The 25,620-nt window shown below is 43.4% G+C and overlaps 1 protein-coding gene across 1 annotated transcript in view; it reads left to right on the plus strand.

Moving 5' to 3' along the window:
- MYO10 (myosin X) overlaps positions 1 to 25,620 on the plus strand; it is a 209,897-nt gene that overhangs the window by 75,903 nt on the left and 108,374 nt on the right. Inside the window, exon 3 of the mRNA XM_046671550.1 lies at positions 13,490 to 13,648. Coding sequence (XP_046527506.1) covers positions 13,490 to 13,648 — 159 coding nt within the window. The remainder of the gene's footprint in view (positions 1 to 13,489; positions 13,649 to 25,620) is intronic.

Here is a 25,620-nt window from a genome sequence, read left to right on the forward strand (position 1 = left end):
CACCCTGTGCCTTGGACTAGGTGCTCATGGAAGCACGCTTTACGTTGCGCTAGGCGCTGCTGGTGAGGCCCCTTGTTAGTGTTGCATTTCTTTACACATATAAGTAGGAGTAAAGCCAGAAAGGGTTGGGTTAGGAGCAAGATGGTGGAGATATCCATGGAGGAGAGCAGTGCGATCTAGGGGGAGGGAGCAAGGTACACCCAGAGTAAGGCAGGCACAGGGTCAGTGACCAGGCTGGTCTGATTTGTGGGGCACTTGGGCATCCTTAACCTGTTCCTTTTGGGCTCCATCCATTCCAGTGTCTCCCCTGGCCTTGTCCTCTCCAGATTTCCTTGGGCTCATTTTGCTTCTCTGTGCTCGGCCCTCTCTGTGATCTTTAAGGACGGTCCACTTGTCACGCTCAGGCTGACCTTCCTCGTTCTGGGAGTGTGGGTTTTACCTGCTTTCTGCCCTTGGTTCCCTCATGCCCCTTTGCACCCACCTTTTAATCATTGGAACAGTGGTCAGACATCTGTGAAGGGAGTCCAACACTGGTGAGTTGCAGTTTTTGAGGGGGGCTTGGCATGCTAGCGAGGGAAAGGCACAGTATATATGGAGTGTCTGCATGTGTCGCCTGCCAGGACAAGTGCCTAACTCAAGTATTTTTATAAAAAGCAACAGCTTTATTGAGATATAATTCATACCCCATAGAATTCAGCCATTTAAAGTGTAGAGCTCAGGGGTTTTTAGTGTATTCACAGAGTTGTGCAACCATCACCACAGTCAATTTTAGAACATTTTTATCACCCCCAGAGGAAACCTCAGACCCATTAGCAGTCACTCCATTTCCTCCTCTCATCCCCCAGCCCTTGGCAACCACTAATCTACATTCTGTCTCTAGATGGGCTTATTCTGGACGTTTCCTATAAATGGAATCACATAACATATGGCTTTTTGTGTCTGACCCCTTTCACCTGGCATAATGCTTTCAGAGTTGGTCCACATTGTAGCATGTATCAGTACTTCATTGCTGTTTATTTCCAAATAATATCCTATTGTGTAGGTCTATCACGTGATATTTATCCATTCATCTGTTGATGAACATTTGGGTTGTTTCTACTTTTTGGCTAATGGGAACAGTGCTGCTATGAACATTCCTATACAACTCTGTGTGGACATAGGTTTTCATTTCTCTTGGGTCTATGCCTAGGAGTGGAATTGCTGGGTCGTATGGTAACCCTATGTTTACCCTCTGAAGGAACTGCCAGACTGTTTTGCAAAGCAGCTGCCCCACTGTACATTCCCTCCAGCAGTGTATTAACTCACATACATTTAACAGGAGCATATATAGCTATCAAGAGCTTAAGAGAGCAAAGAATTAAAAAAGTTTTTAAAGATATAGGTATATATAGTGACAAAATAATGTGGATATATTTGCTCATTTCTAATGAGATCCTTGGGTCTCTGAGGGAATTGATTGCTCGGCGTTTGGTGCTTCTTTTCTGTTTTCAGGTGTTCATAGGCGAGAGGCTGTCACTTGGTACATTTTCATCATCATGTTCTTAATCATTTCCATCTGCCCATCTCATGCCCGTGTAGGGGTCGTTGAGTTTCTGGTTTGGACCTTCTGTGTTATCTCTGCCCCTGGAAAGAAGATGAAGGTGGAGCAGCATTGATGGATGGAGACTGAGAGTGTTGTGGACATAGGTGTTACGGTGAAAGTGGGCGTGGGGAGTTGGGCTTACAGCATTGGGCATCCGCGTCCGTGGAGGAGGAGCTGCCGTCTGATGGCAATATTGACTATCTGGTGGTGAGTGAGAGAGTGTAGTGGCCCCTTTGTCTTTATACTGTGTTTTGATTCTTTAACATTCTAAAATGGAAATTCGAAGAGATGCAAACTTATAAGGATATCTCCAGAAAGGAAGTTTCTAAATTTCCTTGTTGGGAAAGCTCAGTGGGGGATGAGAAGCTATGCAAAGAATTAAATGATATTGACAAAAACATGGCCATGTTTATCCCTTGTAACCTTTGCTCTCAAGAAGTCCTCAACCAGATTCCCATCCGTCCCTCTAACCCTCAGGTGCTCTGGCTTTTAGACATTTGGACCAGATTTCTGGCGAAGCTGTGCAGAGCTTTTATATGCTTTGCATTCTTAGACATTTACAGAGAAACAGCAATTCCTTGTTGACACTTTTGCGGGGAGTGCAAACAAGCACTGTTCTTTTTAGCCCCCTTATTTTGCTCATAGTGTGTATACTAGGAAAAATATCGCAGCACATAGTATTAATTTTTCTTACTTATTAAATATATTTTTTAAAGAGATCTTGGCTGTCTTTACTTGGTGACCTGTATTTTTTTTCAGTCTTTTCTTTTTCCAGCCTTTTGCCTCTTCCTAATCCTTCCAGTAATTCAAGCAGCATTTTGCTGACATTTCTGTGGATTTCCTTGGCAGTGGGGGCTGGGTGGGCATATAGAGAAAATGTAGGAGGTCATGACTCCACGTTCCAGGCCAATAGCCTTTCCTGTCATCTTCTGGATGGTGTGTGTTCTCATTTTTGTACCATAAGTTTGAGCCAAGCTGACCTCTTGTCCTCTTTGTAGATATTTTAGCAAACTAAAAGCCAGAAAGGACTTTTGGATTCAGTCTGGAATCTGGAATAATTCCGATTCTATTTTTGTTCACTGGATTAATAAATGCCTTGTGTGGTATCTCTTAATTCTTACTTGACACTTGGAAGTGAGTGGCATGCAAAAAACGTAGTGCTTAAAGTTAGGATTCATAAAATTGGCACTGTTTTAAAACTCCAAGATGTGTGCATATTTGGCTCAAATATACCTTTTTCCTTTCACCTAAGAGCAGCCATGGAGTTACTGTCACGTTACTCAGTTTCAAGGCAGCCAGTAAATGAAAAAGGTTGGTTTACAACTCAAGCTTTACAAGTTTGGAGTTTGGTTTTCGTTGACAAATGCAAGGTGCACATTATATGATCTCAGCACCAGAGAGGAGCAGCTGGTGCTCATCCCTTTAGCAGACGGTTAGACTCGGCAGTGAGGACGCAGGGGTTTTCACAAGACACAATCCAGGTTCTCGCACATTGGTCCAGGACGAGGACGGCAGCACACCCCGACTGTCGTAGAACATTGTGATTCGGTCTTGCCTTCCTTCCCACCAGCCCGTCTACAGCCCCAGGTCCTCACGGATCTGATCATAGTGCTCCAGGAAATCAGCCACTTCACACAGGAGCTGAAGTTTGCCACCCCTGCTTTCTAGGCAGAAATAAGAGAGACAAGATTACAACCTAATGTGGTGAGTGACAGCAGAGGTTCTGTCCAGGGTGCTGTGAGAGAGAAGGGCAGTCCACTCAGGCTGGGCATGGTGGCTGAGGCTTGGAAGAGGGGTGACCTGGAGGAATGAGGATGGACCCCAGGAGAGTTCAGTGCAGTGTGAAACGCAGGGGAGGGGTGGGAGAGAGGGCAAGTGACTCAGTCCATCAGATATGGCTGGAGTCAGCTTGTTGGGAGAAGCAGCAGGGGCCCCTCAGGAAAGGCACTGTAGAGACACTATGTTAAGGAGATTATACTTTGTCCTGGAAGTGATTGGGAACAAACTGAGAGAATTTCCATCAGGGCATCATCAGATCACATAACTGATAACGGTAACAGGACTAACAATGGAAATACTTGAGGTCCTTACTGAGTCCCAAGAACTGTGCTAAATCCTTTGCGTGCGTTGTATTACTCTGATCTCACTCTTACTCTGTGAGGCGTAGGTGTCATCATCCTTGTTTTATAGATGATGACACCGAGGGTTCAAGAGCCGGGTAACTGGAGCAAGTTGATTGCTCGGCCAACGGGAAGCAGAGTGGAGTTCAGATCCATCTGTGCTGTTCAGACTTGAGCGATGTCCACTTAAAGATCCTCGTTGATCCCAGTTTGGGAGACATCAGCCAAAGAAACCAAAGTTTCATCAGGTACCAAGGAAATTTGTCATTAAAACTAGTATGAAAAATTTTTTTAAATCCTTAAAATTAGAACTCAGAACTAAAACATGTTTCTTGGACTCCACTTTGAGAACCGTTGGATTCATGCCACGGACACTGAGGCAGAGAAACTAATTAGGAAGCACTTGTAGGGGTCCAGGTGAAAAATGTGAATAACAAGCTACGGCCAAGGCGGGAGGGGGAGAGGGAGAGAAGATGGATTCTAGGTGGTGCCGGTCATCTTGTCACCAGGACTTGGAAAGTGGACGTGGTGCCAGCAAAGGGGAGGGATTTTAGACTGACTCTGGTTTCTGGCTTGAGGAGCTGGTAATTAAAGAAATAGACACGGGGTGAGGAAGAGGGGTGGAGGTCTGTTTTGGTTGTGTTGGGTTTTTTTTGAGATGCTTTTGAAACATGAAGGTGCTTTGGAATTACAGGAATGGAGATTCTGTACCAGAGTTGAAGTTCATGCTGTAGGGGCTTGTGACTGGAAGGAGAAAGATCAGAAAGGGGCACTTAAAATTAGAGCAAGGACCAGGACGTTAGGACAGGAGCAAAGGAACCTCAGAAGCGAGAGCTTGTCGACCAGTTGTCCCAGGAGCATGGGGCCGAGAGTTGGGGTTCCCGGACTTTCACCCCATCCCTGCTTCTTGCTTCTAGAGTTTCTCTGGGCTGAAGTTTACTGTGCTTAAAACAGGTGGATTAGAGAAGCCTTTTCTCCTTCTAACAGCTGGTGAGTCTTGGGGAAGGTTTGTTATTTCATTTTGTTTTGTTTTTGTTATTTTTCGAAAGCAGTTCTACAATGCTCGATTTTTAAAAATTAATTGAATCAGTTATAGATAGATATGTTCATTGGCAGTGGTATTGATTGGGCTGATTTCTCTTTGTAAGCCTGGAAATGTTTAAAAATTTTAGAAAATAAGGAAAGAGTTGTAGAAAAGTATCAAAAATGGAATTAAAAACGCCTACAAACTTGCAACCCATTATTGGCGTTCTGATATGTTTTCCTCCAGTCTTTTTGTGTGTATTTTTAGGCTTTTTTTGCTTGCAGATCATTGTAGACTCACGTGCGTTTGTAAACAGTAATGCAGAAAGATCCCATGTGCCCATTACCCGGTTTCCCTTAATGACAGCATTTTGAAAAACTTCAGCACAATATCACAACTAGGGTATGGACACGGAGTCGAGATGCGAACCTTTCCATCCCAAGATCGCGTGTGTTGCCCTTTCATGGCCACACCCATTGCCCTCCCACCCCCCCACCAACCTCTGGCTACCACCAGTCTGTCTTCCATTCTCTATAGTTTTGTCATTTCAAGAATATTATATAAATGGAATCTTACAGTATGTGACCTTCTGGGACTGGCTTTTTCAGCTTTTGCCTGTTGCAAATACAGCTGCTGTGAACATTCGTGTGCCAGTTTTCGTGCAAACATAAGTTTTCATTTATCTAGAATGAGTGCCCAAGAGTACAATTGCTGGTATGTGTGCACACGTGCATGTATTTTTAAAAATAAGTCTAAAATTATACTATGTGCATAGTGTAATTGTATCATAAATTTATTTTAGTGTAACTCTTAATGCAAAAAAAGTTGCATATCATGATCTTTTCCTTCACTAAATTCTTCAATTTGGAAAGACTGGCTGAAGGGGCGTGAACATCATCCTTTTCATGGTAGGCTTGTGCTGCCTGGGGCTGTGAGCAGCAAGGAAGCTCTCGGAGACACGTCCTAGCTCAGCTGGAGCAACAAGATTGGGACAGTGGGAAAGGATGGAGATTTTCCGGAAAAATTTTGTTTTATGAATAAAAATGTAATGTAGTTTAGCATTTAAAAGAAATCTGTATATAATTCTTCTATAAAGTCACCACTCCTAGTGTTGCATATAAATTTCGCTTTGAGATCTTATTTATGTGACTGTGTACAAATACTCTAGTGTGTTCTGTGGATGTATGTATTAGCCTTTCCTTCCAACTATCCCAACTTACTGTCACAGTTAACTTGTTTCCCTGAAGTTCACCGGGAGAGGGCAGGGCCAGTGTATCCTCGCGGCCTTCCCAGTCAGTGGGCGATTGCCCATGCACACGAGTCAGTTCCATTTAGCACTACTTGTGTGTGGCATGGTTCGGCGTCTCCATCAGCAGATGTGCTGTCCACAGATTAGCGCCCTGGGTGTTTGAGACTTCTGGGCCTCTTAATCCTATTGGTCTGCCTGCAGACTCTGCAGTGTCATCACAAAGATTTGTGCTCAGTGGTTAAGGCCTACCGTTCAGTGACTGAGGGGCCAGAGCCTCCTGTCCTCGCTGGGTTGTCTGTGTCGTGGCTCATGCTTTTTGTGGTGTGTTATTTGTGCGTGCAGAAGTGGGAAGAAACCCTCCATCTGGGGACAACAGTGTTTGTAGTGATCACACCCAGAAGTGACGCAGACACTGCTTTCCCATGGGGGTCTGGAAAGTTGGTCTCATTAAATTGCATTTCGTAGTGAGTTTTTTCTTCTTTGTATCTTCTCTAGAAAAATAATCTCAGTGTCACATTTGGTATTAGAATTGCCCATGATGACAAGCAGGTAGAGAATGGTCTGTGCCACCTCCCCCCACCCCGTCCCCGCCAACCTCAGCTGCTTACGTGACACTCACTTCCTTCAGGTCACAGGCTACGTGCCACTGTAAGGGACAGGGCCTCCCACACCCTGCCGCAGCCACGCTCCACTATATGGGTGGCCTGCACCATCTTGCCTCTGTATCTGCTCTTCCCTGGCCGTGGTCAGTCCCACGTGGCTAGTTCCCATGTACCCTAGAAATTTCCTCGTTACAGCCCCCCACCACAGGGTTATGATTGCCCATTCATTCTTCTGGTCCCTCAGTAGTCAGTAAGCTCTTTGAGGGAGGGGCCATTTAATTCATTGTTGTATTCCCAGGGTCCAGCTTACAGCCTGGCACGAATGACTGAGGGAACGAGAGAGTAAACATATGAAAAATAATGGAATAAATGTAAATCCAGCATGCTGGAAGGCAACGCATAATGTGTTTGTCTTGGCCCCCTCTCCATTCCTGTTCTCTCCTTCAAAGGGCCGAGGGCGTTCTCTCCCATTTACTCCATTGGACATGCCAGGGATTCACAGCCAGTAAGTGGCGGAGCTGGAATTCAAAAGGCCATCTGTGAACTATCTCCCTCTAAGGTCTGACTAACGTGCATCCTTTTCCACTATCCTAAGGAATTGAATGCTCGTTGTGCTGTGTGCTGTTGGGCAGGTTTCCTAACTTCTCTGATCCTTTGTGAATTCAGCCTTTAGAAAATGAGCAACAGTGTTTCCTCCCCTGCTGGGGATCAAATGTACCTGATGCATGCAGCCAGCACTCAATAAGTACCAGTTCCCTCTGCCTGCCTGTCTTCCTTATTTTTGGTTTTGTACCCAAATGCCATGCATGGTGCAACACTGGACATTGAAAACCTGGTGACAATTTAAATGACTTAATCTCACAAACTAGTTCGAGTCTTTGACAAAATAACAGTCTGTTTTATCTATATTTAATAGTTGGCTATCTAACAGACTTGACCAAGGGAGGTTAAAGTAACAGAATATTTATTTATATAAAGATAGTTTTAACCCCCTGTGCCGTGTAATTAAGATGCTAAATCTCTGACACATTTGAAGTGAAAGCAAGGCACTGTTGCCATTTTTTCACTGCACCCTAGGAGAGTAGACATGTATGAATTTGCTTGTGATTAGATTCAAATGCAACTTTCTAGTAGACTTTACATCTTCATGCTCCAAATACTTTCTCCAATCTCCTGAGGCAGCAGCAAAAACAAGAGGCCAAGGAGATTGTCCGTTCAGGGGATCGCTTCCTTCTTCGGTCTGTCCTCGGGGCACAGCTGCTGAGAGACGGAGTCAGAGAAGCTTCAAACAAGGAAGATCATTTTTGGTCTACACGATTGCTCTTTTTAGCCACATATCAGGAGGCAGAAGTCTTAACCTTGGACATCGATCGTACTTTAATTCGTGAATTAAGGAGGCAATAAAGAAAGAAGGAAAGGAAATTAAGAGAGCACCCCCAGGAGCAATGTACAATTTCAGGGAACGTCTAAACAAGGCCAGCCAGATTGGTACAAAAGGATTAAAATAGAAGAAAGAGTTAGGTCAAATAGTTTTTCATCAGAGAGCATGCAGGTCAAGATCATCATTAAAAAAATGTATAACTAAATGTGCACCGCTCCCTCTTGCTCATTCCCTTCTCCCACACAGCCCGTGTTCAGGCCACTGTCTCAGGAGTCTGCACTCCTCCCTCTGTGCTAAGACTCTTGATTATTTCCTTAAAGTTTTACACCATTCCTTGCATCATGTCCCCCTGGTAGGAATAGATGCGTTTTATTGAGCCCTCATTGGTGCCAATTGCTGTGAAGTTTACCTCCATTATTTTCTTAGCTTTCACTATAATTCTATGAGTTAGGTGGTATTATTATTTTACAGAAGGGAGAAATTGTGAGCCAGCGAAGTTAAGTATCTTGCTCCTTATCCCTGAGCTATCGGAAGCGTCCATCTAGGAGAAACGAGTCTAGCCAGATCTGACTCCAGTGACCCCAAGGCCATGTTTTGGTCATTACCTACTCTGCCTCTCCTTGTTTTCTATACCCATCTCGATGTCTGGGACCATTTATTCTGTATTTAGTGAGTCTGTATAGTGAACCAAGACTGAGCACGGGGAAACAAGATGGGCACGCTTCCTGCCCTTGTAGAGTTCTCAAATTGTAGTTTGCAACCCCTAATAGTGAGGCATGAAATCAGTTTAGAGGGTCACAGCCAGCCTTTAAAAGAAATAGAATAGAAAATATTGGGGTACATTGAACACTGTGATGATAAATATTTTATGAAACTATGTGTATAGTAGTTTACAATATAGAACATTTCTTATTGTAGGTTGTGGTCGAAGGAGTTAAGTTACTGATCAGAGGTACCAGAGTCGGGGTTAGAGGATTTTTAAACAAGTAAGATAGTCTATTAGATAAGTGATTACAAACTGTGTAAGGGGCTATGAAAACAGCACACATGAGACAATGAGGAGGAGGGTGGCAGAGGGTCCTTCTGAGAGGAGAACATTGGGCTGAGACCCAAAAGGAGGAGAGTAGAGGATGTCAGTGGACCCGGGAACAGCAGGTACAGCAGCCCTGGGCCAGGTAGGCCAAAAGTAGAAATAGTGTGGACCATATTGTCTGACCATAATACAGTACAATTAGAAGATAATAGCAAAAATATAAGCAAACCCCAGTGCCTGGAAGTCGTCGTCGTCATCGTCATCGTCATCATCACCACCATCACCCTTCTTCACTTGGGTCTAATAAGGAAGACTCAAAAACTTAATTACATGATATTGTCATGCTGACCTTTGATTTACCTCCTTTCAATGTTTTTATTTCTTTGATTGTTTCTATAAGATTTGTTTTTATGTTTTATGAAAGGTTCTGCTTATAGACGTTGGCTCCCTCATTTTTTCTAGTATCTGCATAGACATCTGGTTGGTTGACGTCCGGGCATTTCTAGACCAGGCAGGGTATCACAGCCTTGGCACTCTTGACATTTTGAGCTGGAGAATTCTTTGATGTTTAGTATCCTTCCTAGCCTTTACTGACTTGATCCCAGCAGCCCCCTGCCCTTTCCCCTCGGTTGTGACAACCAAAAATATTTACAGAGATTGCCAAACGTCCCCTAGTGGGCAAAAGTGAGATCTGCTCTAGAAGAAACTCCAGGCTATGGTGAGATGAAATGCCTAGATTGGGAACATCCTCCATGCCTTCTGTTCATCAGGAGAGGACATGGTAGGGTTTTTTTTTTTCTTCCATTGGAAAAGTTAGGTTTTATGACTGGTGGTACTTAATGACTTGTAATAAGAGAAATCTGTATATATCTCTCTGTCCTACAGAGCTATCCCGTAAGCATGATGGGGGTTTCTTGCAATGTGTGTATTATTCTAAGGTTAAAAATAAAGGGAGATTAATAATGTCTCAGCTGTTTTTATCTAATGAACTCCATGCCTTTTTCATTTCTTATACAGAAGTGGACCCAGCATTGGGCAAGCCTTCGCTGAGTTGTTTTTCCAATACTGTTGATTGGTTTCCTTTTTCAACTCCCATGCTTAATCCAGTCCGTCTTGTGACCACTGGCTTGTGTTTCTATAATGGGAGCTGTTTGTTCTGAAGCCCCATTTTCTCTAAGTTAATTTCCTGCCTATTAACCTTCTCTACTTTGCTCCGTTTCTTAGCTTTACCACCTTTCTCTTAGTATGTGAAGTAGGAATAACACTGAAGCAACTCAGCGTATTCTGAGTTGGGTTTTTGGGAACACATCTTGTTGTTGTGTTTTGGCTGTGTTTGTTTCCAAAAATTCCTGTGAAAAGAATTCCCTTCTTTAAACATAGTATTTTCTTTTCTGCTGTTTGGGAATAATATTGTGCAACTAATACCCTGTTAATTCTTGCACATAGAAATAACTTTTGATAGTTCAAGGGGCTCTCCCTGAAAATTCTCGAATAAGATTATGGGTTTTATTAATCCTTTGAAATCTTTCTAAATTAAATCAGATGTTTATTCAACCAGTATGCATTAACACACTGAATGCAGGGGGCTGGTTTTATTCCTTCCTTAAAGGTTCTACTTTGATCTTACCCTATCTGTGTATCCCCAAATACCTAAAATAAAGTAACCTCTCTTGGAACTTAGTCCCTATACCCTCATTTATGTCTTCATAGACATTCATCACCATCTGCAATACCATATATTTACTTGTACGTTTGGTTTATTTTTCCTTCCCCAGGATAGTTCTAAGCTATCTTCCCAATGCTTAGAACACACAGTATTTGCTTGAATGAATAGATTTCTTAATTTATCACACTTATTTAAAGCACCTTCCATGTGCCAGGCACCATTCTAAAATCTTGACAAATATCAACCCATCTCTGAATGGGTGGCTATCTTTGCTTTTCTTTCACAAATACAATTTCTCTACTATATTTTACTTTGAAATAATCATTGATTTGAGCGGCTGCAATCCTCTCTCTTGACATAATATTTCTATCTTTTTTTCTGTTCGTAGCCTCTGGTTTTGTTTATGTAATTATTGTCTTCCGTGATGATTCTGTCACCTTGAGGTCATGAGAAAGAAGAGTTTTAGTTTTCTTGATTTTCCCACTCCTGGAATAGACATGAGCCCACGTACAATGTGCTCTTGAAAATATGAGCGGGTCAAACATGAGAAGGTGGGGAACTCTACTTACGGGTTATAGCCATTTTTTCAGTGACTGTGTGCCCAGCTCTGAGCTGTTTACTTGGGCTCGTGCATTGTCTTGCTGTTCCCAGGGCGTTTATGAAGGACGATGAAGTGTTTATACATGGCATAAATATTTAGTCATTATATATTTATATTTTTTTAGTGTCTAAGTCTTGTAGTGTTTGTATGATTTCTATACGCAGAGTCAATATAAATACAGACAATGATTTTAATATTCTAAATTATTCCTATTCTCAAATTCTGGAATTCTCAGTGTGTTCAGAGAGACCATTAGAAAAAGTTGTGTTCACGTTGCGAAGGATTTGCTCATGGTGAGTTTGCAGGGGGTTGAGCAGGAGAGAGTTGTGCAGGCTTTGATGTCCTGTCTTCTTTCCTACGAGAAAATTTGAGTAACCACCTGCCGTTGTGTTGGCAGGAGCTCTGAGCAGAGTGAGGAGAGACCCTCCGGTGTGCTGGGAGCAGAGGGCATGCAGGGTGCTTCTTTACACTCCTCAGCAGAGGTTCAAGTTCTGCCTCGGCCCCCACCATCACAGTCGCTTTAGATGGAAGGCCAAGTTCCCTACCCAGTTGTAGTGTTTCTGGAAAAGCTGCCTGGATTGGCATCAGAAGCCTGTAGCAAGTTAAGGGCAGAGATTTCACCTCTGAGATTTACCAGGTTGCCCCAAGGCCACTTCTCTCGGCCTCAGTGTCTCTGTTTCTTTAACTTTCTCCCGTGGCATTTATGAGTTACAATAAAAGATCAGTGTCTTAAGTGTTTCTACACTCTCAAACGTTCCTGTGCATTTTTCTTTAATACCTTGTTATCCTGGCCATGGCACATCCCCACCCTGTCCTCTCTCAGCGGGCCCCAGGCCCGCCCTATCCTGTGGGTGCTCCTGGATGCTCATGTGGCGGGGTTGGCCACCCCACCATGAGGTGGGGCCGCTGGGGCTGGCACGTCTCCTGCTGGGTGTCTGAGCTGGTCCTCAGAAGAGATGGCTGACCTTGGACAGTCTCTCTGAACTGATTTTGACCAACTCTTGTGGTTCATGTGGCAGAAAGGCCACTGCTGAAGTTTTAATTTTTCTCTAGAAAAGTAAAACATGCCAATTTTCATGGCTTGGGCAGACCACTGGATTGGTACTTTTGCCTTCTTAGTGTGTCATTCTCTTTTGCAATCACATACAATTTGTTACCATGTAGGTGACTGGTCCATATTTAAAAATAGAATTTCCCAATCGTGAAGTCTGCAAATCCTATTCCAGAAAGTTGTTTTGTGTGTATATGTGCCCCTGAGTGTGAGTGCATATGAAGACTGCACATTTTTCATGTTATTTATGTTCTTTTTATATCTTGGTGTTTTTATTTTAAGGATGAATATAATAAAAGTGTAAGATGAATAAATATGGGGTAGACTCCACAATCAGGTGCTTTTTGTTACTACATGAGTTTGTACGTGAAGCTGGTCAAACTTTGCTCAGCAGATGGAGCTGACTTGATACTGGTTAAATTTATGCCAAATCAGTTGTGATAGGAGTGCTGAGTAGATTTTAGAAATAATCAGTCTTAGAATATCAGAGTTGTCTCATGTACATGGTACAGCACGTATGAGCCCTCAGAGCTGGTGTTTGGAATTTTAAGGAAGACAGACTGTCAAGCAAACAAAGAAACTGATTTTATTTTACATCTGAAAGGGGATTTGTTTTCCCTGAAGGTCGCACGAATGCTAGCTGTCCCACTAGAGTGGGGATAGTGTCCAAGGATGTTTGTCATACATTCCTGTGAAGATGTGTTCCAATCTTTGAACAAATATATAGACATATGGTGAATTTCTATGACACGTAAGTAGACGAACTTTATCATGAAACTTTGAAATATGTGATCCCATGTGAAACATTATGTAGTGAACCCAAATTACTTTCTCTAAGTTTGGTTAGCCCATTTCTTAACTGTTATTGATTTATGTCAATTGGAGAAATGTGTAGAGACGTGGACTGTAAATTTATAATTGCTGTGATTCCCAGAGGATGGTTAGCGCTTGAACTAGTGTCCTTTAGGAACATCCAATAGCGATTGTGAAAATCATTGCTTCCTTTAAAAGTAGAGAGGTGACACACAGAAAATGAAAAAGTTCTCTACAGTGTATGTTTTATTGGCCTATTCAGGATCTCGTGGCTGAAATTGTACTGAGCTTGTATTGCGAGTTGGAGAAACGATTGTGGAAACTATTCATTGCTGGTAACTCAACAATTGAATTCCTCCCGCATCAGGTATTCACTTACAAGCAGAGGACAATTACACACGAGAAGGTGACTGCTATGCACCCCATGAACGAGGAGGGCGTGGATGACATGGCCACCTTGACAGAGTTCCACGGGGGCTCCATCATGCACAACTTGCACCAGCGGTATAAGAGAAACCAAATATATGTAAGTTCCACTTAAGTTCCCTTTAAAAATTCCTTGAATTTGTGGGAATGTTTATCTTTGTTTTCAAAGAGTATTTCCCGCCTTTTGTGAACCTGTGGTTAATCTGTGTAAAACTGTGTTTTCAGGTGATTTGCCAATTAGAAACGTGATTCAGTAAGTGATGCTCTTGTGTTTATTGCCTTGATTTTATTAGAGGGGATTATTTCAGTCAAAGGGCAGTTCGACCGACCGCTTTCTCCTTCTGGGTGATTCTGTTTCTAAGAGTTCTCTTAGGTAAAGACGTCACGCCCAGTGGTGTGACTTCCTCAATTCAGGGCTGGGGGAAAATGTGGATTTACAAAGTTTTCTTCCTTTTTTCTCCTTCTATGGATCTTCACTGTTTTTCCAGTTCTGGAGCCCATCCAAGGGGATATTTGGATTCAAGGGAACCCATCTTTCTTATTTGTGAGATTCCTGTTGGCTATTTCAGTTGGAGACATGTCCATAAAAAGCAGACCTGGGGACCGGCCCGGTGGCACAGCGGTTAAGTTCACGTGCTCCTTCCGGTTCAGATCTTGGGGGCGGACCCACACACTGCTCATCAAGCCATGCCGTGGCAGGCGTCCCACATATAAAGTGGAGGAAGATGGGCACAGATGTTAGCTCAGAGCCAGTCTTCCTCAGCAAAAAAGAGGAGGACTGGCAGTGAAGGTTAGCTCAGGGCTGAGCTTCCTCAAAAAAGTAAATAAAGCAGTCCTGCACATTTTTCTCTCAACTTTGATGAAACGTGACTATATCTATATTCTAAGAGTAATATTTAAAAAATCACTTCTGTAATAATCACTTTTGCCGTTAAAGGACAGATATATAGAGTACAAAGTACATATATTCCTTCATCTGCCTGTTGGTGAGTCTTTATAGTAAACTGAGGCAACTTCTCATACGTGTTTATGTTTCTTGTCAAGTTCAAATTCATACAGTTTTTAAAACCCCAAATTTTAATATCGTAAAAACCATTGATCTTCTGTTCTTTAGGAGCTATATTTAATTTTGCGTTTGTGATGATGGTGAATAGTCATAATATCAGCCTTCACAACTGAGACTCAAGGCACGCTTCGTATTCAGGTCCCTCCAATTGATCTACCCTCAGACCGGGAGAGGAGCCGGGAAAGAGCAGGAGTATATATGGATTTTTAATGCTTAATTTTCCTCAGCTTAGAAAAAAAAGTATGTTTATTTGCCTTCTTTTTATATTGTGAAAGTGTCATTTTTGCCAGATTGACCTAATGCTTGCCAAATGTTTTCAAACAGCCCTGTCTAGAGAAATTCAATCGTTCTAGTGCTCTGACTTGCTGAGCTTGCTTACACTCAGTGTTTAGATTAAAATGTTTTCCATATGTTCTTCAGAAAAGATACTGTTTCATCCATGTTTATGTAAAAGTGGCTATATATGGTCATGTGCCACATAATGACATTTCCGTCAATGAAGGACTGCATATCCGACGGTGGTCCCATAAGGATGGTACCATACAGCCTAGGTGTGGAGTAGGCTGAACCTTCTAGGTGTGTTTAAGTGTACTTTATGACGTTCGCGCAATGATAAAAGCGCCTAATGACGCATTTCTCAGAACATGTCCCTGTCGTTAAGTGATGTGTGACCATATTCTGTGTTGTGCATGTGCTGTCAGACCATGCATTTCACTGCTCTATTCTCATCTCAGAAATCTTCTTGAAGGTGACCAGTGAACTCCCTCCTTCCATGGAATACCCACTCCACAGGTGTCCCGGTTTCCATGTGCCGTGTCTGTGTTTTTAATATTAAGTATTGGACACTGCCCTGTGAATATTTGTTTACACAGCAATGTCCTGCTTGGTTTGTCAAGGGTTTTTATCTTGTCTGTCTTGAGCCAAGGACATTGCCAGGCACCTGGTAGTTGTGTAATAAATGTTTGTAAAATAAATGCCATACATATTAGAAATAGCTAATAAAGCATGAAGCTAGATTTAAAATGTTTTAATTGGTGCATGTCTCTTGTAGCTATTTCAGAGTTCATATCCTTCTGTCTTTAAACTCAACTTCTTATTACACATTTAATAATCAAGACAAAGTCAGTCAGTTAGGAGGAAAAAAGACTACCCAAGGGATTTAAAAGGCAGAGCCTTTTCAAAGTTTTTTTTCTTCCTCTTCTCGTGATGACGATGTTAAACCTGATAGCTGAATTGCCCAGTGAACCCCGTGAATAGGATCTTGGTCTTTTTTTTCTCCCTAGAATGAAGATCTCTTCCCTCCCCTTTGAAAGAAAAACACAGGATTTTTCTACATCCAATTTGCAGTTCAATTTGGTTAATTATGCCCTTACATGCCTTCCTTTTGAGACTTGGATAATTGTATTAGTATCCATAAGCAGCCCCCACGATTTTCTTATCATCGCTGAAGCTGTTTGCCTTGGATTCCAGTACCTGTCAGACTCTGCCCCATCAAGACAAAACCACCACCTTCCAGAAAAGCACAGCTTTTCTCCCAACTCCAAATGTTGCCTGTCTGTCTTTAAAAGAGAAAAAAATGACTTGTAACACAGGTGCTGTGTCAGTTTTCCATTGCTAGCCTAACAAATTACCATAACTATACCAACTTAAACCATAGAAATTCATTTTCTTGCAGTTCTCCAGGTCAGCATCTGCTAGGGGTCCCACCTGTCTAAACTCCAGCTGTGGGCAGGGCGCCATTCCTTTCTGGAGCTTTCGTGGAGGATCTATTTCCTGCTCATTCTGGTACTTGACAGTTACTTGCACTTGTGGGACTGAGGTCCCCATTTTCTTCCTGGCTGTCAGCCAAGCGCTGTTCTCAGCTTCCAGAGGTCCCCTCCCATCACCTTCAAAGGCAGCAATGGTGGATCGAGTCCCTCTCATGCTTCAGATCTTTCCTCCTCCCTTCTCCTCTCTCTCTGACTGCAGCCAAGGTAGGGTCTCAGCTTTTAAGGATTCATGTGATTAGACTGGGCCACCTGGACTATCTCCCAGTCTCAAAGTGTACCACCTTAATCACATCTCCAAAGTCCCCTTGCCATGCAACATCACATAGTCACAGTTTCTGGGAATTAGAGGTGGACATCATGGGAGGGGGGTGCCGCCTTCTGCCTACTATAGGTGCCCTCCCTTGAGTAGTGCCATTGAGAAGGAACTTCCTCAGCACTCTGGATCTTGCATTATTTGTTGACTTTCTGGTCTGAGTTGGCAGGTTACACAGGTGGCTGGTAAGCAGACCCTTCTCCACGTGGAGAGGTCTACTGTCTTGTGTAGGAAGGACTCTTAGCTTTTTTCTCCTTGAGGACCACCCTTACTGCCTGAGAACTTTACTAGACCCAGTAAAAAGATTTTTTCCAGCCGTTAGCATCCTTCTTTAAAATGGAGTAGACAGCTACAAGGGAGAAAGCTCTCAACATAGGCACGTCAGAGTTGAGCTCCCTTTTCTCCACCCACCTCCTCTTGGGCTCCGTATTAATCACTCTTTCTGGGTGTGAGTTTTTTAATTGATGTGTTTTTGAAAGGTCAGATGTCATAACTCCCATATCTGATAGGGCTGTTTTAAAATAAAAGGACAAGTGAAAGCTTTAGGAATGTTGTTAACCTTTGTACCTTTCTCCCCATCTTATTTGTCTAATACCACCAAATCTTTATTTAGGGAGCTCCTGCCTGGAACTTGGCACTGTGTCCTTTGGGGCACAGAGGCTGTCGTGACTTTTGTCAGCGTGTGTAGGTCTGTGTGACTCCAGCCTCGCCACTGGTCGTGGTGGAGCTGACACCCAGGTTAGAGCAGCTCTGTGCTTTCCATAATTGCCTTGTGCAAGCCCCTGCCTTCTACCCTAATGCTGCATTTCATTCTTGGAATGCCAGGTTCTTCATGCCTAAGGCTTCACCTTGTCAGCCTTTTCCATTCTCTAGTGACTTCCCATTCAAGACCCCTGCTCAGCACTTCAGCTCCCAACTTGGGAGCCCATCCCAAACTTCCACCCTGAACCCCTCGTCTATGGGCTTCCTGCCATGGGGGCTCTCCCCTGGTTGCCTCACCCCTTAGAGACAGTCTAATAAGGGTCCATTCCTCCTCTGTCTCTTCCCACCACTGATGAGACCTGCTGAGGACAAGTATCCACACCTATAAGTTCCTAAAGACTCAGGGAGAGGAGGGGCAGGATATGTGTTTGTGGTACAAAGAGGTAGGAAGTGGGGAGAGGTGGGTCAGCCAGAGCTGGTCGTGAAAAGCCTTAGAGAGGGGGTAGCAGTCATGATACTACAAAAGGGAGGGATAAGATTTGGTTAGATGGAAAGGCTAGTAAAACACATGAACGAAGATGGAGAGATGAGAGTGAATTTGGTGTGATGGCCTCACTAAATTGGGAGAAAGTTCCTTTGCTTATGGACTCTGGTATTTGTTGGGGAACGTTGAGCAATTAGATGAGAGAGGCAGGCTGAGGTCAGGACACCCTTAAAGCAGTGGTTCTCAACCAGGTGACTCTGCCCCCTAGGGGACATTGGGCAGTATCAGGAGGCATTTTTGGTTATGATAGCTAGAGCCAAGGATGCTAATGGTATCTAGTAGGTACAGGTCAGAGATGCTGCTAAACATCCCACAGTGCCCAGGACAGCCCCACAAGAAAGATTATCTGGCTCAAGATGTCACTAGGGTCAAGGCTGAGAAACCCTTCCTTACTTAAATCTGGTCAGCAACGTCTGGGCTTGGTGGTATAGAGACTACAACATCTTTGTTAAAGGTTTTAGAAGAGAGAGCTTCCCAAAGAAAAAATTTACAAGAGTTGATGGGAAGTGATGTGATATGGACTGTAGAGAGTAGATTGGCTGCGAGAATGTTGCAGTAATTCAAGGGTGAAGAGATGAGGGTTTTAGACCAGGGTAGAGGTGGGGGTGAGCTAGAGAAGAACAGATATGAGAAGTGTGGAGGAGAAGGTGAAGGAGGAAAGATTAGCTTTAATGACTCCCAGCCTTGTCAAGCCCCAATGGCCCTGAGAACATGGTGTTGACAGTCCTGGCAGCAAATCAAGGAGAGGAGAGTGGGAAAGACGAGTTGGGTTTTAGATGTCTGTCGTACTGTATTCTCTGGAGCCTGGCTCATTTGAAATTGTTACGTACCCAGCATGTAAACACAGCGTTGACAGGAGCAGATGAGCTTTCTGTTGTATTGATCGTAAGCTCTGTGTCCAGAGTGGAGGGACTGCCAAGCAAGCCCCGTGGGGCGGCAGTTTTGTTTTCCGCGCAATGGAAGAGAAGCACATTCTCTCCATCAGAGGGTTTGTCGTGCTCTGGGTCAGTTGCATGGAGGAGACACCTCTCCCACCCTGTTAGGAATGGCTCAAAACCACATCACGGAGAGAGCTGCAGGGAACTTCAGAGCTTGTCTGCAATTATGGTGTTGCGGATGGCTCCAGAGGAAGCCGTGCTGTGTTCCACCCAACTCCTTGGTTAGTTTGTTGGTCTTGCTGAACAAATAGTGCAGAGATGAGAATCAAACGAGCCCATTTTAAGAAGTGGGGCTGTGTCTAAAGATAAATGCTATGCAAGCACAAGAGAGTCTTCACAGCTAATATATTTTTAGGCGTTTCAAAAATATCCTTTGGTTAGGTGGCATTTCAGCCTGAATCCGTAAATGTGTTTGATGCTCTTCCTGAATTAACTTGGAAGCCTGCTTCTGTCGAGCACAATGTGTCATCAGGCAGCAGCCAGTGAAGGACCTGTTGATTGCAGCAGGCAGGGGAACTGGGTTCACCTGTGGGGGAAATCGCGGGCTGTGTGCAGTGTTAGGACTGGGCATCCCGTGCCATGGGGCCTACTGTTTGGAACATGCAAACCTAAGTCTGCGATTCATTTCCTTGAGTTGAGTTTTCCCAAAGTAGACGTTTTTGGGTTGGTTTCCGTCCCTTCCCATAGCCAGTGTCAAGTAACAGTGTGCCTCTCCCGGATTCAGGGATGGCCTGAAGACCAGATGCATAGCCGTCTTGGCATGTGTCTCGTACTGGGAACAGCTGAATACAGTGTGGTTTGTCAGGGGTTTTTTTCCACATGAAATCAAGACTGCTGTTACCAAAAGATGATTGTAACCATCTGTCTGACTATATGTATTTTTAAACTTTACCGAACGTTTACGCTCTTGAGTGGCCACTTCCACATCAGCACATGATGGTGGCAATTAGGAACTTTGTTTTTGTGATTTTTTTTTTTTTCGTTTCCTGCCTGTCTGTTGGGTCAGATTCCTTTCAATAAGGAGGGAATTTTATTCAGAAATGCACTCAAATGGAATACCACGTCTGAATTTAAGAGCTTGACTTCCATAACAACTTGAGTTATCCGTTGTAATCTAGTTTTCTTTTCAACAAACTTGAACGCTTGACAGTTTTTTAAATTGTTAAAAAATGTTTTCTTAATTGTTTAATTGGATAATAATGGCACACAGTTTTGTTATGTAGAAGGTAGTGGGCATAGAGCACTAGAACACAGTTAAAACGTGAATTTATTTGGTGGTTAAATCGTGCACCCCACCAATGTATCTACGTCAATTTAGCCCTGCCTGTGTGCCAGGCTGAGTGGTAGGCTCCAAGGATGCCACATTCCTCTTGTTTACAGTAATTGTTTCTTGAAAGATTGGATTATTGAAAGGCAGGTTCCCTCCAACACCTCCCAGTTTATTGGTGAAGATGGACACAAGCAAACCATTGACCATAGCTCAAGATGACAGTGAGTGTGATAAAAGTAGTTACTAGGAACACAAAAAATGAACACCCAAAGGAGGAGGTGAGGAGGGGATCAGAAAATGATTCCCAGCTGAGTTATGCTGAGTTTTAAATCATTCACAGGGGAATTTGGCCAAGAAGGAGGGTGGCTCATTCCTAGCAGAAGATCAGCATGTGCAACTGCATCAAAGAGTGTGATGCGTTTGTACAACTGCAGGACATTCAGGATGCTGGAATGAAGGGTGCGTGCAGCGGGCTGGCAAGGTGGTCAAGAGCAGGTGAGGAAGGACTCTGTGTAAGTTACTGAGCTTGAATTTATTTGTGCAGGCTGTAGGGAACGACTTGGAACGTGCACTCTGGGCAAACTCAGTCTGGCAGCAGGGTGATGGATGGGTGCATCCAGTCCTGTCTAGGAGAGGCAAGCAGTAAACCAGATGGGAAGCGATGGGATTCCGAACCGGTCCTGGGAGAGTTTAGGTATGAAGGATACTGAGGTAGAATTTCAATGTTTGAGTTTTGGGGGCAAGTAGGCTGAATTTCACAGGATGACGCCTAGATTTCTGGATTAACCGTTTGAGGAGACTGGTGCCATTTGTCAAATGTGACTGTGTGAGAAGAAACGGGTGTTTTTGGGGATATCAGCCTTGTCCATTTCGAGTTTGGCTAAAGAGTATCCAAGTGAAGATGACCAGTGGGCCATTGAGTCTGTGGATCTGTAACTTAAACCTCAAGCTGTATCCAAGGTCCAGATTTGGGAAGTAAGTCATTGCCATATTTAGCTGAGATGAGAGAGGCGGGCGGGGAGAAGGAGGGGAAGACGGATGAGAGAGAGAGGTGGGGAGAGAAGGAAAGAGGAGAATGGTGGGTGCGAGCTAAATCTGGCTGAGGAATCCCACTTCTAAACAAGTTCTTCCCATTAGGAAAGTATGCCATGGCACTGACCTTAACCAATCTCCCTAGTGCATTTCAGATTACTTGGTCTCCATTCAGCTTTTCGGGACCACATGATGAAAAGCAGTTGTGGTTTTATTTTCAGTAACAAAAACAATAATAAATACTTCTGATTTCTGTAACACTTTCACAAAGCAATTGCATGGGGTAACAGAGGATGTAGAATCTTAGGCCCCGAGGGGTTGTAATACCAGGATACCAGGGGAGGTGGCTCCAGGCTGAAGACTTCCTGGTCTTCTGAATTGACCAAACCTCGCTGTCGAGATAATTTGTTCTTATGTTGGAGTAATGACTTCCCAATGGTGGCACGGATCCCTCTGTATCTAGAAGCAGGGTGCATCTGAGGCCACTTCCAGTTTTCTTAATTATATTTGATGTGTTTTTTTTTGGTGGGGGATTAGGTACTGGATATTACACCCTTATGCCTTTTGAAAACCTCAAATTGGTTGATTTTGGATTGAAGAAACACAGTGAGTTTCTCCCAACCTTTTTAAGCAGTGTGTGCTGCAGCTGTTCCAGATTATTAAAACGGGCAAGGAAATGTATTTTTTGATGAGTTATGTGGAACTTTTCTGACTAGAAATTTTATTTTACGTGCCTCAAAATAGAATGTACTTTCTATTTCTGAAAAGCCGTTAAAATGACCAAGCTATTTATTCTTGTGGAATTTGGAATCCAATATGAGGAAACCAGTACCTGGCCCCGCCTCACGTTTGAGGGTTGCATGTGTGCAGAGTCTTAAACTGCATGGCGTTATCATGGCCATTTTTAGAGAAGTAATAATACCTTTTTATAGAGTGATAAATGGTACAAGCATGCAACAAATGTCTCCGGCTCTTAGGATTTCCTGCTACATTTTATCTTTGCTTCACTTAGTCTTTCTTCCACCCCCTCCACTCCCCAGTCACCATTTCTCTTGTTACATGTTGAACTTTCCTTATTCAACGGTACTTGTCCAGCATTTTAGTGACAAAATAACCCATGCAAAGTGCTATGTTTAAGGTAGTGGGAGAAAAGATGTCCTTGGCCATAGTCGTTCTTGCTGATGGATCTCTAAGATGTCACCTAGTTTTTCTTTGAATAAACTATGAGGACTCCTTGTTATTTACCTATTCCCATTGTTGCAATGCTGTCTATACCTACCTCTGTTTTAGCAGGTTCAAAAGTGTCAGTTGGCGTGAATGTGGGCACACCAGTGAAAACTGAATGAGTAAGTAACTGAAGGCCCGCCCTTCTGTAACTGTTAGGAGAATAATTCATTAGGACTTGGGCTATTCTGTCACCTTTTTGGAGCCACTCAACCTCCTCTCGAATATCCCTGTGGGTTGACACTGAAGGTCGTGGGAGCCGTCGAAGAGTTTTAAGCAGGAGAGCTTTTGTCTTCAGAAAACGTGTGGCACTTGGATGGAGCATGCAAGACTGTGGGAAATCGTCGAGGACGGAGGCTTTTGTAGAAATCTAAACAAGTGAGGCCAGGGTGGCAGAGATGGATGGGAAGGGGATAGATTCTAGAGTTAATTGAAAGCAGAGCGTACAGGACATGGAGACATTGGCCACTGGCGATGAGGCTGGACGGAGTCTTGGACAATTCCTGTTCTGTCCATGAGTGAGTGGTGAAGGAGATCCCCACAGACCCAACGTGTGGCACACTGGGAACCTGGATCCCTCTTGTCCTTGTGCTCCCTCACTGGCTCTATAATTAAAGGGGCAGAGAGAATATACCATTCTTTCCTCTGTCACAGGAGGCAGAACAGTAGTCTCTGCCCTGCCCACATCTCAAGGTTATGTCAGAGCACGGCTTCAGCTGACAGGCCAGCTCTGACAGTGCGACAACGACTGAGTTCAGTGGGGAAATGTATCGTGATGTGTTAGTGGGTCCGCCCTGCGTGACCACCAGTGGAATAGTTCCCAGTTCCGTGGGCTGGCTTTGTGCTGAACAGCTGCTGTTCAGAGTGCCAGCTTCCCTCCTCTAGAAATGCTGTGGAGTGGGTGGGGAGGGCGCATGTGTGTTGTCTGTAACTGCCACAACCACTGACTACATTGTTGTTCTGATACACTTGAAAACTATTTCACTGAGTGAGGTGCCATGTGAATTACTTAAAAATGATACTAGGTGTTAAGACGGTTTTGGTTGTTCTATCTTCATCTTTGCTAACAAGCTTAATCCTCAAGGGTCTCCTACCCCCATGCAAAAACCATGTCATCCACACCGTCAGGATGAGCGATCGATATCTTAAGGGATGCTGTACGACTAGTGAGGTTCCCCAACAAGGAGGGGGCAGCATGCCTAGGAGGTTTTGACCAAAATAATCACTGTCAAAGGAGAGCTTTTGTGAAAAGATTATAATGTTTTCTATGAATAAATCAATAAATAAATCCTTTTAAAAAAGGACTCATCTCAGAATTTTACAGCAACTATACGAACATACTGTGAACAGGACGTGCAAAATTTTCAAGATATGGACAGAGCATTTTTTAAAAGGGTGTGTTAATGATGGGTTAATATCCTAATATTAACTTAAATTTAATAGTGAACTTGATGCCCTGACTGTGGCTTGTACGTTTCACTTGCACGTGAGAAAGAGGAGGGCAGGGTGTGCCTACCTAGCTGTTTAAAGAGGGATGACACTGATGACTTCTGCCAAAGGAGGAAAAAAAGTCAGAATGCATTTCACAGAAAAATGAACATTTTTGATAGTTTACAGAATAAAAATAGTAATATTAATGCATACAACTACCAAAAGAGTAGACACAGGCCTGATGCTTTAGATAAACTAGAGGAAGGGGCCAGATACCCAGAGCTTCACGCATCGCCCGCCTCCCTCCCTCACCTCTGCAAAGAGGTGACATAAAAGAAGGCACCAGAATGCCGGTAATCAAGGTGTTGATGGAGGATGTATGACATCCTCCAAGGAACCAGGCCATTCTTTTCTCCTTTAGAAGTAGGACACTTTCCTTCCCCAGAGGAAAAAGCAGCTTCTATCTTTCCTTCTCTGCCAAATCTTCCCCAGAGTGCTCTAACAGGGAAAAATCAGCTTTCTAGAGAGTTGAGGTTTCCAGGGACCCGAACACTTAGCCATGAAAGCACAGAATCTTTTTTTTTAGTTGAGGTGAAATTCACATAGCATAAAACCAACCACTTTAAAGTAAACAGTTCAGTGGCATGTAGTACATTCACAGTGTTGTACAACCAGTACCTTTATTTAGTTCTGAAATATTGTCATCACCCCAAATGGAAACCCTGTACCCACTAAGCCATCACTCCCCATTCCTGCCTCCCCACCCCCACTGTATCATAACTACCACCAATCTTTCTGTCTCTGTGGATTTACCTATTCCGGATACGTGAACTTTTGTGTCTGGCCTCTTAAACTTAATGTAATGTTTTCATGGTTAATCTACATTGTAGCAAGCATCAGTGCTTCATTCCTTTTTGTAGCCAAATAATATTCCCTTGTATGGATATACCATGTCTTGTTTACCCATCTATCTGATGATTGATGTTTGGGTTGCTTCCACCTTTAGCTGTTGTGAATAATGCTGCTATGTATTTGTTGAGTATCCATTTTTATTCTTTTGGGTGTATACCTAGGAATGGAATCGTTGGGTCATATGGTAATCTCTCTTTTATGTTTTTAATATTTTTTGGTTCAAAATATTTCCAAAACATATTATAGACCTCCCTACATTTGAAAACAGTTACACGGAACATGCGATACTTTGCTTGATGTTCCTGGCAGTCACTATGAATATAAATGATTACAAATTGCTATAATATGGTACAGATGCTCTCAGGATGTTTGGACTTTCTGTCTAGTGTTTCTTGCCTTTCCTTGTCTCTGTTACATTGCCACGCCTTGCCAAGGAATATGGAAAGAGAAGGCTCTGGAATTAGAGTGCCTGGGCTCAAGTCTCACCTCTACCACTTACCGGCTATGTGACTGTACACAAAATTTTATCTCTATGCCTCAGTCTCGTCATCTGAAAAACAGGTGTAGTATAATTCTGTGAACCTCACACGGTTATTGTGGCTGTTACAGGGTCAGGTCTTGTGTATTAGTCTGCTAGGGCCACCATGACAAAATATCACTGGGTGGTGGGCGCAGATAAAGACGATATGACGACAGAGCAAGAAGGTGGCCATCTGCAAGACAAAGAGAGAAGCCTCAAGAGTAACCAAACCAAGACTGATATCTCAGTCTTGGACTTCTGGCCTCCAGGATGGTGAGAAAATAAATTTGTGTTACTTAAGCCACCCCGTGATATGTTGTGTATCCAAATTTCTTATAAGGACCTCAGTCA

Source organism: Equus quagga, chromosome 9 (genome assembly GCF_021613505.1).
Source record: "Equus quagga isolate Etosha38 chromosome 9, UCLA_HA_Equagga_1.0, whole genome shotgun sequence".
In the NCBI taxonomy this organism is placed as follows: domain Eukaryota; kingdom Metazoa; phylum Chordata; class Mammalia; order Perissodactyla; family Equidae; genus Equus; species Equus quagga.